The 15,297-nt window shown below is 37.1% G+C and overlaps 1 protein-coding gene and 1 long non-coding RNA gene across 2 annotated transcripts in view; one reads left to right on the forward strand and one right to left on the reverse strand.

Moving 5' to 3' along the window:
• The window catches only part of LOC114235340 (uncharacterized), a 118,704-nt gene that overhangs the window by 81,538 nt on the left and 21,869 nt on the right, over positions 1-15,297 (forward strand). The gene's annotated exons all lie outside the window — the stretch shown is intronic.
• KCNRG (potassium channel regulator) lies at positions 8,168-13,841 on the reverse strand. Its single transcript, XM_008152078.3, has 2 exons — positions 13,261-13,841; positions 8,168-8,441 (listed from the first exon to the last, which is right to left on the reverse strand). The coding sequence occupies exons 1-2, from the start codon at positions 13,839-13,841 to the stop codon at positions 8,201-8,203; spliced, it is 822 nt and encodes a 273-aa protein (XP_008150300.2). The 3' UTR covers positions 8,168-8,200.

A 15,297-nucleotide genomic window follows, 5' to 3' on the forward strand; every position in this document is an offset into this window, starting at 1 on the left:
GACTAAGTATGTAATCTTAAATAAACATTTCCAAAATAGAATTAAAATTCTTAATTTTTTCCTTGGAGTATCATATCTCAAGCTTATTATGCCTGTAAGAAAATCAATTATATGAGGGTCAGTGACTAAAATGTGTTCATATTCTTGAACCTTAACTTATACTTCCATTAATAAAACAAAGATCTTTCCCAGTATTAGATTGAAGGAGTGAAATTGAGAATTTAAAATCCAAATAATTCAATCAATTAAAACTTTGTAAAATTGACATGGCTTTAATTTAGCAAATGAAAAGGCAAATAATTGAATTGTGGGAAATGTGCTGCTCTCTAGTTTCAAGAAACAGTATAGCACAAAGAACTGGCATTTTGCTGAAGAACTGTAATAATAAACAGAAATTTGAAAACCAGGAAGACAAGTTTTTCAAGAGTACAACTGTAGCATTTCAAAGGTGGTATAACAAGAAATTCCAGAGTTGGCCAAAAATGGTTTAGATAATTGAGATCCCTTATTTGAATACTTGTTTTTAATGGAGAAACATGTTAAGAGGAAATGAAGGTTCTAAGAGATTTGGAACTTTTTCTCCTTACCCTAAATTGGGCTTGCTTCTGAAGAAAAGGGTTAGCCCAAAATAATCAAACAGGAACTCAGTACTGCTTAAATTGTAGGCAGGTGTTTTAAAAGTTACCAAAGGGAACACACTTTTAAAAATTGTTTACTTAATTGAAAGCAAATATTTTGGTTTTCTAGAAGCTAAACATTGTTTTGTAGGATTCCTATTTACCTAGCTATTACCTGTCTATAAAGTAGCCACATGTCATTAGACAGAAATACCATATTATTGTACATCTTTAGTTGATTTTGTGTGTTCTATTTTAATGAAATGTAAGGAAACCTAAAATGTTCATCTGTGCTTCCAAACCACCTTTTAAGAACTCAATAATGTGTCTTCTGGGCATATAGGACCTTTAGACTAATTCACTTCTATCCTTGAACCATTTGATTAATCCAAGTTCAGTGAACTTCCAGTTGGGTTATCCAGAAATGGGAACTTTTTTTCCCCCCTGTGTTTTTATCCTAGTTACATCTAATTTACATGCCTGATCTACTCACTTCTTTTCATGACTAAATTATGGAGGTAAGTAAAGATTTAATATCGATCATAGTCATGTGACCTTCATTCTGAACTTATATGCTTTTAATGTTTTTTTAAATTACTAAGCATTCTTGTAGCATTGTATTTTTTATTAGCAAGTTATGTGTATTCCAGTTTTAGGTGGGCTGTTTTACTGATTAGATGTATACTTTTGTGTAATTTTCAACTAGTTAGTATTTCTATATACATCTATATTTTCATCTCATTTTGTAATCACCAAGAAAATATCTAATAGAAAAATGCTATGGGTGTTGTTTTTTTCTGTAGTCTTTACTTGAATCAAGTCTTTCAGACTTCTTACATAAAGTATCCTCATCCATCTTTGAATCTACTATAATTGTTTTTCTAAGTGCCTGTTCACTGATAATGTAGCATTCCGAATTTTTCTCTTCAGTTCAGTTTGGACTGTTGGATGTCCAGCACTGTGGGGGAAGTAAAGCATAGTCCCAGCCCTCATCTTAAAAGAATTTGTGGAACCTCAGACATTGCAGCCAGAATTTCTCAGGGTCTCTTTTTACAAGAAGGGTAAGACAAACCTATCCTGTTTGGCTTCCATTTTGGGAACCCAAAGACATTCAAATTTTTACCAGAGTGTGAAAATGGAGAATAACATGAAATAGAAACACTGGATATTTGGTATGTTTAACTCAACTGATAGAGGAAACATCCTCTTTAATGTTTTCTGGTTTTGAGGTACTGAAATGAAACCTGCAGGCGCAGAATGCTGCCTACCTAAAAGCTCTCTCTGGTTACACAAGTCTTAGGCACATGTTAGTTTTGGGAGCATAGTCTTATTTATTTTGCTGCCTATTATTGCTTGTTTGTTCTATGCCATGCTTACTACTCATTTCCCTTGTAAGGTGTTAGCTTTTTATCCATTTAAAGACATGTGGTTGGATCTCTCTCATAGTTTAGATAAATATTAAGGCATTTTCTAAGCTTAATAATTATGAGATGCTGAGATTTTTGGCAAAATTTGTATAGAACTTTTCTTCTATAGTAGGTCCACTATAGTAGGTCCACTTTCTTCTATAGTAGGTCCACTAGAAGGCCAATTAATTCTTTAGGTGTAGTTCCGTGGCAAAGCTGGTAATTACGTTTTGTTTTAAAACACTAAGTTTGTTGTCACATTATTTTCTTTGATGGCTTCTTTGGCTCCAGGAAGATAGTAAATATTCCTAAATTAAAAATTTTTTTTTCCTTAGTGGCTCTACATTGCTAAACTTGCTGTTACAGAATCAACTTCCCCCAACACAGAGGAAAAATAATAGTAGCATATGGGAGATTTAGAGGACTCCTAACAAGTCTTTTATTATCCCCCCAGCAAGGTTTCTGGTGATGTGACCATTTCTATTATCAATGCAAAAGCTTACAAAGTGAAGCTGAAGTTTGTCAGATGAAAACAGTATACAAGACAAGTTAGAAACAGCAATTATTCCCTAAACCATATATTTCTCAAGTTGCTTTCCCTTGACCATTTTATATTATTTTGGGCTCCTGATTTTAGATATATTTTCAAAGCAGCTCAAATTAATTCTGAACTCTTTCTAATTATGACATATATTAAATCCAAGAGTAAAATTCAACACTAGAACTTCTTTTCAGAAAACCTTTGTAGGGAGAACTTCCAATTGCTTATAAGTTAATTAAGGAGATTCAAGAATAAGCTAAAATCTTTAGTGCCTTATCAGAAATGAAACTGGGTGGTGGAAAAAAGCTGAAACAAAAGAGAAGTGGGATAATAAGGGAGGCCCGACCATTGATGATACAGTCAAGACTGACAAACATTAACATGTCATTGTGATGAGTCATACTTGTGTATATGAGATGGATTGATATGTGTATATGATTTGATGAACAAAGTTTTCAGCATGGTTTGCCAAGACAAACTTCTGCCATTATTTTCTTATAATTGAAAATAAAATTGACAAATCATTTCATTCAAGAAGTTAAGAGTTAAGTGGTGTCCATATGAAAATATTAGTCTTTTTTTTCCTAAGGCAAGCAAGTTTTTAATTTGCCTGTGGTGCATCTAAACATATCACTGTTTCCTTCTAACTACATTTGCCTGCCTCCCTTTCTTAAAAAAGACTCAATTTTTTGCATGTCTTCATATCCCAATCACAGAGTCCCACTCTATTTTGGAGTGAACACCAGAGGCTTACTGAAGTGATCTTGACAGATGTGTCTCCAGATGAGATATCTCTAAAATATTTACTAAAATAAGAAATTCAGTCCACTCTAGAAGTCACTTCCCTATAATGAACATTTTTTTAAGTGTGGCAATCTGTCTCCTAGAAATCTCTACATTGTGAACTCATGACTTTTAGACACTATTTAATAAATGACAAGTTATTTTAATTTAAACCCATTGTCAGTGTTATGAGTTATATTTATAGTAAGCTCTAGAAAGGAAGGCATTGTTTTGTTCCTTGCAGTATCTCCAATGTCCAGAATAGTATTTGGCACATAGCAGATGCCAATAAATATTTATTGAATGAATTAATAAATGTTATGTATATTATATGTTTCCACAGGTAATATGTTTCTATTAGTGCATTAATAAGAACATTTCTCATCAAACTAGTTTTCTGCAAATGTGAGTGACTAAGAACACATTAATAGCAGTTTAAATATTTCCTGTTACAATATTTTTTGTTTCAGTATTTTAACCAGTTATCAGTTTTTAATAATCTTACTAGCAAAGCACTATAGAGAATTAAACAGTGTTACATATATAGCCATATCAACTATACTCAACTAGTTAAATCACATACATGCCAAAAACTTAACAGAATAGAAATATTGTGCCCTAGAATATGATGCTAGCAAGGGAACCAGATCAAACAAATCATCCCCAAAACTAAAATGACATACTAAAACAACTAAGTTGGCTTTTCTGCAGTAAAGAGAATGCCACCAAAATCAAAACACTTGGTTCATAAAGCTTTTTCCTTATTTGGGTCATTATTTATTTTTATTTTTTTTTAAATAAATCTTTATTGTTCAGATTATTACAATTGTTTCTCCTTTCCCCCCCTCCCCCGCCCATATCTCCCCATCACCCGGTTACCTCCCCCCTGTTGTCCTTATCCATAGGTGTATGATTTTTGTCCAGTCTCTTCCCATACCTCCCACACAGACACCCCTTTCCCCCTGAGAATTATTAATCCACTCCCATTCTATGCCTCTGATTCTATTATGTTCACCAGTTTATTCTGTTCCTCAGATTTTTAATTCACTTGATTTTTAGAATCACTTGTTGATAGATATGTATTTGTAGTTCATAATTTTTATCTTTACTTTTTTCTTTTTCCTCTTTTTAAAGAATACCTTTCAGCATTTCATATAATACTGGTTTGGTGGTGATGAACTCCTTTAGCTTTTTCTTATCTGTGAAGCTCTTTATCTGCCCTTCAATTCTGAATGATAACTTTGCTGAGTAGAGTAGTCTTGGTTGTAGGTTCTTGCTATTCATCACTTTGAATATTTCTTGCCATTCCTGTCTGGCCTGCATAGTTTCTGTTGAGAAATCAGCTGACAGTCGTATGGGTGCTCCCTTGTAGGTAACTGTTTTTCTCTTGCTGCTTGTAAGATTCTCTCTTTGTCTTTTGCCCTTGGCATTTTAATTATGATGTGTCTTGGTGTGGTCCTCTTTGGATTCCTCTTGTTTGGGGTTCTGTGCACTTCCTAAACCTGCAAGTCTATTTCTTTCACCAGGTGGGGGAAGTTTTCTGTCATTATTTCTTCAAATAGGTTTTCAGTATCTTGCTCTCTCTCTTCTGGCACCCCAAAAATTCGGATATTGGTACGCTTAAAGCCATCCCGGAGGCTCCTTATGCTATCCTCACACTTTTGGATTCTTCTTTCTTTCCGCCTCTCTGGTTGGGTGTTTTTTTCTTCCTCATATTCCAGATCTTTGGTTTGACTCTTCGGGTGCGGTGGTCTACTCTGTATATTCTTTATTTCAGACAGTGTATGCATAACTTCTGACTGGTCCTTTTCCATTTTTTTTGGTATTCTCATTTAGGTCCTTGAAGGTCTCTTCAAGTTTTTCAGCAGTTTTTAGAAGATTCTTGAGTAACCTTATAAATATGGTTCTGAACACTGTGTCGTCCATTAGTTTGCTTTCATCTATCTCTCCTACTTGTGACATACTTCGATGTCTCCACATTTTGGCTGCCTCCCTGTGTTGATGGAGTGGCTTTGTGTGGTTGGTGACCTATAGGGGCCAGTAGCTCAGCTTCCCCAATCACCCTAGGTGGTCGCTCTTGGTACTCCCCTTTGTGGGCTGAGTGGAAAGTCTTGGTGTAGTTAAAAGCCCTGATTGCTGTTGGTACACTGGGAGGAATTGACCTCTGGTCCAATTGGTTGTGAGGACCTGCTGTGTCTATAACGGAAGAATTGCTGTGCTGGAGACACAGTAGGGCTTTGGTGCTCACTGAGTCTGCCTCTTGAATGTGTACCTTATGAGAGTGGTTGAAATCTGGTGTTGTCCACACCAACAGAAAAGTCACTCTCACTCTCCGACCGATAGCCGAGAGTCCCGTAGGCGTCTGGGTCCCCCGCATGTCCCCAGAAACTGGAGTTCAGAGTGTTTGGGATTGTTGGTATCACTGGCGGGAGTTGATCTCCAAGCCAGTTGGCTGTGAAGATCAGCAGTGTCTCCGGGATAGCTTCTGTGCTCAGCTTGGATGGGGTGGAGTCTCAGGGTGGCACAGACAAGCTTTGGTTTCCCGTCCACGCTGCCCTAAGAGGGGCGGTTTATCCATGCCCGAATTAATGGCTGCGCGCCTCTGAGAGAAGGCAGCTTTCGAGCCTCTCCCACTGCCAAACAGACCAGTTTCTCCCCAGCTGGGTCTAGATTTCAGTGTAGGCCGGAGATTTTGTTTTTCTCCCGAATGAGAAATCCAGTCACTGGGAGAGCTGTGCTCAGCTTGGATGGGGCGGAGTCTCAGAATGGTGCAGACAAACTTGGTTTCCGTCTGCGCCGCCCTAAGAGGGCAGGTTTCTCCGTGCCCTAATCAATGGCTGTGCGCCTCTGAGAGAAGGCAGCTTTCGAGCCTCGCCCGCTGCCAAACAGACCAGTTTCTCCCCGACCGCAGCTGGATTTCAATGCAGTCAGGAGGTTTTGTTTTTCTCCCAAAGGAGAAAGCTAGCCACGCAGCGTCTGCTGTCCTCCCTCTCCGCGCTGCGAGCAAGCCTGCCGCATATTCAGCCGCCCGCCCTTTCCGCGCTCACGGATCTCCACACCTCCACAGCTCCTGAGGCTCAGCGTCCCCCTCTCTTTTTTTCTCTAGTTGTAGGTTTTCCACTCTGCCAGCTTTCCGGTGGTTCTGGACGGTGTGTGCTCTGTTTTCCAGTTGTAGTTTCAAAATTGTTGTGGCAGGCAACAATTAGGTGTTTACCTTATGCCACCATCTTGGTTTCTCAAGAGTCATTATTTTCAATTGCTAACCTTAACATTACTAGTCTTCAAGTATTTTGCACTTTTATATTATACATAATCTTTTCAGGTACTGTTAAGAAATTTTTTTTAAAAATTACTTCTTCCCTACAACCTAGTACACATATCTGTAAGTAATTACTAAAAATGTCTGGAATACATTTTTTTACTAAGTGGAGGAGTTTCACAGGAAGGGTGGTAGAGTAAACTTTGTGTCAGTGTGAGGTATTGGACCATAATATGCCATAACATTCCCCCTTACTCTGCATACCGTCTTTCAGGTATGGCTCTTCCTTTTTTAAAAAATAAATAATACTTTTACATGTTCTGGTGAAAAATAAGCCTTTCTCCCATGCCTAAGCCCCACTCACCCAGTTCCCTCTCCACAGGTGACCTGGATCTTTGCTAACAATTTCATGGATATATAAGAAAATGAGTATATATATATATTTTTTCACAAATGGAAACTATAAAGTGGAAATATATCTTTTTCAACATTATACATTGCTCTGCACCTTTTTTCCCCTTATAAATATCTGACATTCCTTATCAGTTTATGAACTGTTGTCCTATTCTAAGAGTTGCATAGTATTTCATTGTATGAACCATAATTTACCCATTCCCTATTGATGAACTTTGAGTGTATTTCTAATCTTTTGCTGTTATGATGATGTAAATTGTTAGTTGAATGTGATGTCCTTGAGAATAAGAATTTCTTTCTTACTCAATTTTTTTAATCCTGAAAACTTAGTATAGTGTCCAACAAATGTTTAACAGGTGTTTTTGAATGAGTTAATTGTACTTTTTAAAATGGTGCTCAACTGCTTCCACTCTGGTTTTTTAATCCTGTGTACAAAGTACTTGGTGCTCTTTGACTTAATGATTCCTCTTCTAGATGTTTACCCTATTTAAAATGATACATATATAAGAATTCCTACAAGAAGAATCACTAAGTCTATGTGTATTTAAATGTTAGTAGAAGTTATTCAAAAAGGTTTTGATCAAATGTAGATGCTAATTAGTAACATATATTATTCCTCTCACTAAGTGTTTAGCACAGTACTTTACACTTAGTAATGTTAACACTATTGTGTAGATGAAGCTCATATTCAAGTAAGAAAAATTTGTTTTTATAATGGCATATAAGTCCATACAGAGGAAAGGGAGCCATCTTCATCATCATCATCACTAATAGTTACTGAGTGCTTAACATATGCCAGGAAATGTGTTGAGTATATTATCTCCTTTAATCCTCATATATCCTATAAAATATATACTTATTATCCTCATTTGATGAAGAAGTTGAGGCACACATAGGTTAAATTACTTGCCCAAGCCATACAGTTAGTAAGTGATTAAGCTGGGATTAGAAATCAATCAGCATGACTCCAGAACCCATTCTTGAAAGCTGTATAAATGTCCATGAAAAAGAGAAATGGAAAGAGGCACTGAAGGTAGAAGGAATATGTGGCAAAGCACCACGTGCACAGTGTTGTTCAGAAAGCAGCAAGCAGTTAGAGTGGCTTAAGCATTGTTGAGGTGTGCTTGCCCAGATATGGTATATGGCAATTTCCCTTTACTCTAAAAGAGAACAAAAAAACTCATTTCTTTTTCTGAGATTGCTCTGGCATGATGGCAGCCTCTGGTTTCACAGTTTTGTTCATGGTGAGAGCTTCAGGTCTTTTTATCCTTTCAAAACTATAGCATTCAGTTTTGTCTTCAGAGGATACTGTTCTATTACCGATCAGATGGAAGCCTTCCATTAATAAAGTGTCAATGAGTAAGCCGAGGACATTAGTTCCATTGGCCAATTTTCGACTATCAGGTTTTATAGAAACATACCTAGAAAACACACACACAAAAAAACACGCACGTTTAATTATAAAGCATCTCTTTAATAACTAGCAAAACTAAACACATAAATTTGACTTACAACCGCACATAAATGCATCATACCATTTTTATTGGATTTTGTTTTGACACTTCATTTATAAATCCACATCAGTAATTTCAGGGTACTGAAAACAGATATCTTACTATGATTTCCAAAGTCATTTTAATTCTACATTTAGTAATGTAACTGGCACTGATGAATTTTCGTTGAGAAACTATTTTCTGGAGCAAACAATTTGGTCAAACAATAACATTTACTAAACATTGTTTTAATTAAAATAATTTAATTAATTGATTTAGTCATTATAATGAACATTTTATACATTTACAATCTTCCCCCTAGATTTAATTTACCAGCACTGATATTACACATTTTCAGCACTGATATTACACATTTTCTTTTATGACTTATTCCTATCAAATGCATTTTCTCCAGGTAAATCTTATAGATATAAAATATCAAGAAGACTTTATTGTCAATTTTTACTCAATAACTGTAATATTGCAAAGCAAAACATGGGGTCAAAGGCCTCTGGCTATTTCCTGGGAAACTTGATAGAACCAATCTAAATAATTATAGGAAAATGTATCTGAACTTTTCAGATTGGTTATATGTTGGCTTTAATAATGTCAATATTACATATTCAATAGATATAGCTGTATTACTCCTTTATTTACCATCAAGGATATTTTTATGTTTTTGTGTCCTCCCACCATTTATTTATGAGATGGGAAGAAGAGGCCAACTGAAATTAGTTCTAGGCTGCAACCTAAACTATCTGTAGTTTTATGGGATAAAAACAGCCTTGGGGACATCGCTAGCCTCCTTTTAGTTATGATTGAAATAGAGTGGCTTATTGTAGTTCACATTCAGAAGCTCATTCTAGGCGAAGGAAGCAATTCAATAATAAAATGTAAGAATTGTAAGACTACCAAGTACAACATATCAAAAAAATGTTTATTGTCCTGGCCAGTATGGCTCAGGGATTAGAGTGTCAGGCCATGGACTGAAGGGTCGCAGGTTCCATTCCTGATCAATGGCATGTACCTGGGTTACAGGTTTGATCCCCGGCCCCGGTCCCGGTCGGAACCAGCCAATAGATGTGGGAAGCAGCCAATAGATGTGTCTCTTTCACATCAATATTTTTCTCTCTCTCCCTCTCCCTCCCTTCCACTCTCTCTGAAAAAGCAATTTGAAAAATATCCTCAGGTGAGGATTTAAAAAAAAAATGTTTATTATGCCTGATATAAATTTTTAACCTTAGTAAATCATTCCATCTACCCCCAAGTCCCAAATCTTAATTATATAGCCTAGGAACATTTTTCAATGAGAAAAACAGTTATAGAGCATCTCACAAAATAAAGATACAAATAGTATACTGTAGGTTATAACGAAGTGGAATGCATTTGCAAGAAATCACTGAGCCAAAGTACTTAATTCCCTGTGAAGCCAATGAGAAATGATAGATTTCACAGCACCAGAAAAGGATAGGAGAAACCAATGAGAAATAGAAAACAAAATGTATTTTAAAAACTTAAAAGGCGCCAAAACCGGTTTGGCTCAGTGGGTAGATCGTCGGCCTGCGGACTCAAGGGTCCCAGGTTCGATTCCAGTCAAGGGCATGTACCTTGGTTGCGGGCACATCCCCAGCAGGGGGTGTGCAAGAGGCAGCTGATCGATGTTTCTCTCTCATCGATGTTTCTAACTCTCTATCCCTCTCTCTTCCTCTCTGTAAAAAATCAATAAAATTTATTAAAAAAAAAAAACTTAAAAGGCAGTTACACTTTTCCATTTGACCCAGTTTAAAAAATAATAAAAGGCTACTGGGATTCTATGGTCTAGAGTCCTGTGACCATAACTTGAGCTTGATAATGTTACCACATCTGCAAGATGCAAGCCAACTATTTAATTTCTAGTACTGTGAACTTGAGAGATAATAACTGAGTAACCTGTTAGGTTAACAAAACTTAGAGTAGAAATAACATTAGTTGAACATACCAAACAACTGGATGGCACACCAGACTCCTAGAAGCCATTCAGGCTTATTCTCCACTTTCCACCTTCAAAAAACAACTGAATGGACAGATTCAGACCAGGGAGTGAGCAAGAAATAAAAATGTTTGCCAGCTAGGCAGTCATTCTAAGGTGGATCTTTTGAGGCTGGAGGTTTCATCTAGTCATCTGAAATTCTAACAATGTCACCTTATTCAGGTTATCTGTCTCTACTTTGGCACTATAATCTTATATAATAAAAGAGAAACATGGAAATTGACCGTACCTCCATGACACCCACCAGCCAATCAGGAGTGAGTATGCAAATTAACCCAACAAAGATGACGGGTTAATTTGTATACACAGGTGCTGGACGGAGAGCAGAGAGGGAGAGCTGGTGGTTTGGAGGACTTGGCAGAGCGGGAGGCCGTGGGACAGAGACAGAGCAGGAAGGGAAAACCAAGAGCGCGGGGAGCTCCAGGAATTCTGGAAACAGTAGTTCTGGTGGCAGCCCCAGGACCGGAAGTGGGAGCCCAGAGCACAAGGAGCACCAGGAATGCTGGGAATTGTAGTTCTGGTGGCAGACGCGTTGAGGGATCTCCTAGACCAGTGATGGCGAACCTATGACACGCGTGTCAGCACTGACACGCGTAGCCATTTCTGATGACACGCAGCCGCATGCCGAGGATGAAACATTTGCTGCTCCTGAGGATGAAACATTTACGAAATAATGTTTTTTTCCTCAAAGTGACACACTACCCGAGTTATGCTCAGTTTTTTGGCGAAGTTTGACACACCAAGCTCAAAAGGTTGCCCATCACTGTCCTAGACACTAGAGCAAAGTGAGCCTGGAGCAAGTTACTGTTGCGGTGGATGATGGAGGGAAAGCAAAGGTGAGAGACATAAGTTAAAGTCAGAGTGTCTAGGAAAAATGAAAGGGAAGATATCCTAAAACTTCCAGGAAATCTCCACCAATGAAGCAAAGAAAAAAAAATGCCTCTATTATTCTGTGAGCAACAAACCAAACTGGGTTGGGGTCTCAGACAATTCGCTCATATAATTGCAGACAGACAGAAACTCCCAGATTGGAGAGGGCTCCCCTGAGGGTTCCCAGATTGGAGAGGGTGCAGGTTGGGCTGAGGGACCCACCCCCAACCCCCTCCGTGCACAAATCTTCGTGCACCGGGCCCCTAGTATAAAAGTAAAATCAAACACTTCTGGGATAGAAAAAATTCTGAACTTCAACTGAAAAGAATACTATATGGGGATAAAGAAAAGCTTTCAACTTTTAAAACTAGCTTTTGGTTTGGGAATTATCTATTTTGGAAATTTAAATAATACTATTCTCACATTAAGATGAAAACATTTTGTAATATTTCTAAAACACGAACACTTTAATAACAAAGGAGAAACATCTTGATACTGTGTACATGCAAGGATATACCAACCTGAGTTTCTAATCGTTTTTCAAGATTACAATTATTTTCTCCAACTGCATAGTTTTTAAAGAGCATTTAAGTATTTCCAGGATATCTTTTTTTTACCTTGGTTTCTTCTTAAAACCAATAATACCATTTTTTCTTAGGTTTCCTTAGGATTCCTTTTTCAAAAGTGATCCTCAAAGATCTTAGTCACTCAAATTTTAATAAACAAAAAAATTGGTCATTTCCTCTCTATTTATATCAGTGCCCCACCAACAAAAAGAATGTTGTGCATAGAGATATCTTAAAACCATTTGAGATGAGAGGGTCTTACTTTTCTTCACAATCAGCCTATTACTTTAGCTGGCTCTCTTCTCCCAAAATGGCATTTCAACCTCTTTGCAAGGGCAGGAATTATGAAGTATAAAAAGTTAAGAATTATACTGCTCAATGTTCTCCAGTTGCAAGACTGAGGGGTGTCTTATGGATGAGCAAACATTGGTAGTTCCTGATAGCTGCTGCTGAAAAAAATATCCCCAAATATGCCTACCATATGTCTCAAAAAAGTAATTTTATGTTAAATACCACAAGTAAAAAAACATATGCAGACTTTTTCTTCCTCCTAAAAATCGAAGCCAATTTTCAGTTAGTAAAATAATGGTGGGACAATATTAAGATAATTTTAAGGGGAAAAAAGATACTGACAGCAGAGTGGAAATTAGCCATAGGGTCCAGTCAAGAACAGTAGGGGGATAAAGTAATTGACTCAGGAGCAATTATCCTCAACATACTGACGGCCTATCCCAATAGTTTGAGTTGTCTAAGAGTGCCAAAGATATAAAAGGATACCAGATTTGCCATGGATTATCTGCCTTAATGGTGTTTAAAAATAAAGTAGAATGGAGAAAAATCAGTAGTCAGATCATAAGGCCTGAAAAAACATACATAAAGTATGAGGATATCAGGATAAACGGTTGAGCCTTCACTATATGCCAGCCATTATTGAGGGTTAAAAAAAAAAAAGTTTTATTCCTAAGCCAAATTTACTAGCAATGGAACATTTTCTATAAAATTATTTCCTCCTACAACTTCAGTGGCCACAGTCCCAGTTTTCCCTGGACAGTCTTTGTTTATTCCTATTGTCCCACATAATAACAAAACCCTCTTTCACTCTGAAAAGTATCCCAGTTTGGACAATAATTATCTGGTCATTCTGCCCAACTCTACTGGTTTCCCCAAAACAATGAGTCATGATTTATTCCCAGAAAAGTTGTAGGCATGAGAAACTTTCAGTTTTGAGGGGAAACATCAGGAACTGATATAGAAGAGAGAGATGCTTCAAAGTACAAAATACCTGACTCCAGTTTGGTTATCAGTAATGCTGTCCGAGCCACACTGGAAAACCAGGTCATGGTGAGAAGGTCTTTGTGGAGGCAGTGGAAGTAAGGTCATCTGAGGAGGGCAACAGTTACTACTCCAGGTTGGTGCTGAAGGTTGCTCTATAAACACTGTAATCCTCCCAGTTAACATCTCAATTGTTTTGCTGCAAGAGCCAAACACCCTGAAAAAAGCTTGAGTGTTTCGGCTTAGGAAATACACCTGCATAAGAGCAGGTCTTGGCTGTAGCAGGAGTTCTTGGTTTAAGAGATCAACCAGAGGATCAAGTTCATAGAAAAGAGCCTCTCTCAGAAGCCTAAGATAGTCTGAAAAATCAGTAGGTAATATAAGCCGTTGAGTTCTCAAAAAATCTAAGATGAAACTAAATAAAACACCATCTCTGTCCACAAAAATCTGGCCACCATCCATCTTGAATTCTTGGTCTCTGCCATCTAACATTCGTGTTAGCCGAGAGGTAGGAAACTGCTTTATGGTAGAAAATCTTGTTGTGAATATCTTCCCTCCCACATTCAGAGTGACCAGTTCCTGACTACTCATTCTTCCTTTGCCTCAGATTAGAGGCTACAAACCTTCTGCCACAAACTTAAGAACTTGTAAATCAAACTATAACCATAAATGTTGCTAGCTATATATGATTACTAAGTGGAGAGAGGAGAAAATAACAAAAAACAAAGACCTAGATTTCCAGGTAACTACTGTAAAGCAAATAGTGTATCCATAGTTGTGTTTGCCAATTTGAGTTGCTTGGGAACTTACAGTACACAAAAAAGCAACAGATGAGACACTGTGGACAGTTTAAGAAAAACTGACCATATATAAGGATATGTGTCAAATAGATCCCTTTCCTGTATTCCATAAAACTCTCCATGAAAAGCTACTGTAAATCTCTATTAAAAAAAAAATACTGGGAGCAGAAAAGTACTCCTTCTCCCCAGAATGCTTTTCCACTGAATCCTCATGGCAGCGGTTAAGATTTATAGAGAAACATTGTCATTTCTTATCCCTTTAGCAATTTCAATCACAAATTGTTAAGGATGAGACAGCCAATACCTCAACTAGCAAGTTAACTTGACTCTTCTCATAACTAAAATGATTCTTCTGTACTTTAAATTTCATTGCCATCTTTTTTTCCTATTCCCCTTGTATTACCTCTTCTCAACCAAATTAAAGGACTGGGGTAAAGACACTCTGAGCTTTCAAAGAAATGTCTTGTTCCATGACAGACGTAAGTTATACTAGAGAGCAGTTCTAAGATAAGCTCACTCTTGTTTTCCCTGAATTCTTAACAAGGAAATTAAGTATTCTTTGGGAGATAGGGTATCTTTACCTCATGTGAACAGATTGGACAGCATTAATGTTTAATGATTACTTTGTACTTTATAGTAGCTGACAGATTGTCTTCTCTATTGTCAAAAGTCTTACTACTCTTAAATTCTTCAAGCAAGTGGTTTGCTTGGTTGTACGGTTGCCAGGATACTTGGGGACAACCCACACTTAGCTGTCAGTAAAAGGAGGCTTTCCCATTTCCTGCTTTTACCATGTTACTTTTTTTAACCTATGCTTTCACTTGTACAGCCACCTAACACTTCTGTAGTTTATCACCGAACTCCTTTAGTGATAAATTTATAATACCTCAGGAGAAAAGGGCAAGCTAAAATCTCCACCCTCTTAAAAATGTACACTTATCACAAGAATATGCCACTTTTTATTTGCACTTTATATGATTTACACTTTAGCAAAAAAGAAAGTCTACCCTTGGCAGAAAAATCTGGAAATCCAATCCACCTGTTTCCTTAAAAAAAAAAAAAAAAAAATCGCTTTACAAGAGTAGTCTTTATTAGATACAATCACTATTACATTACCTCATCAATATAGTATTACATCATGTGCTCTTTCACCTCCCCTTTTTACATAGCATAAACACAATATTGGGAAGTAATGATACTTATTTCAAAAGCACTCTTTAAAAAGGAAGGAGGGTTCAGGACTGTAC

This window comes from Eptesicus fuscus, chromosome 8 (assembly GCF_027574615.1).
Source record: "Eptesicus fuscus isolate TK198812 chromosome 8, DD_ASM_mEF_20220401, whole genome shotgun sequence".
NCBI lineage: Eukaryota > Metazoa > Chordata > Mammalia > Chiroptera > Vespertilionidae > Eptesicus > Eptesicus fuscus.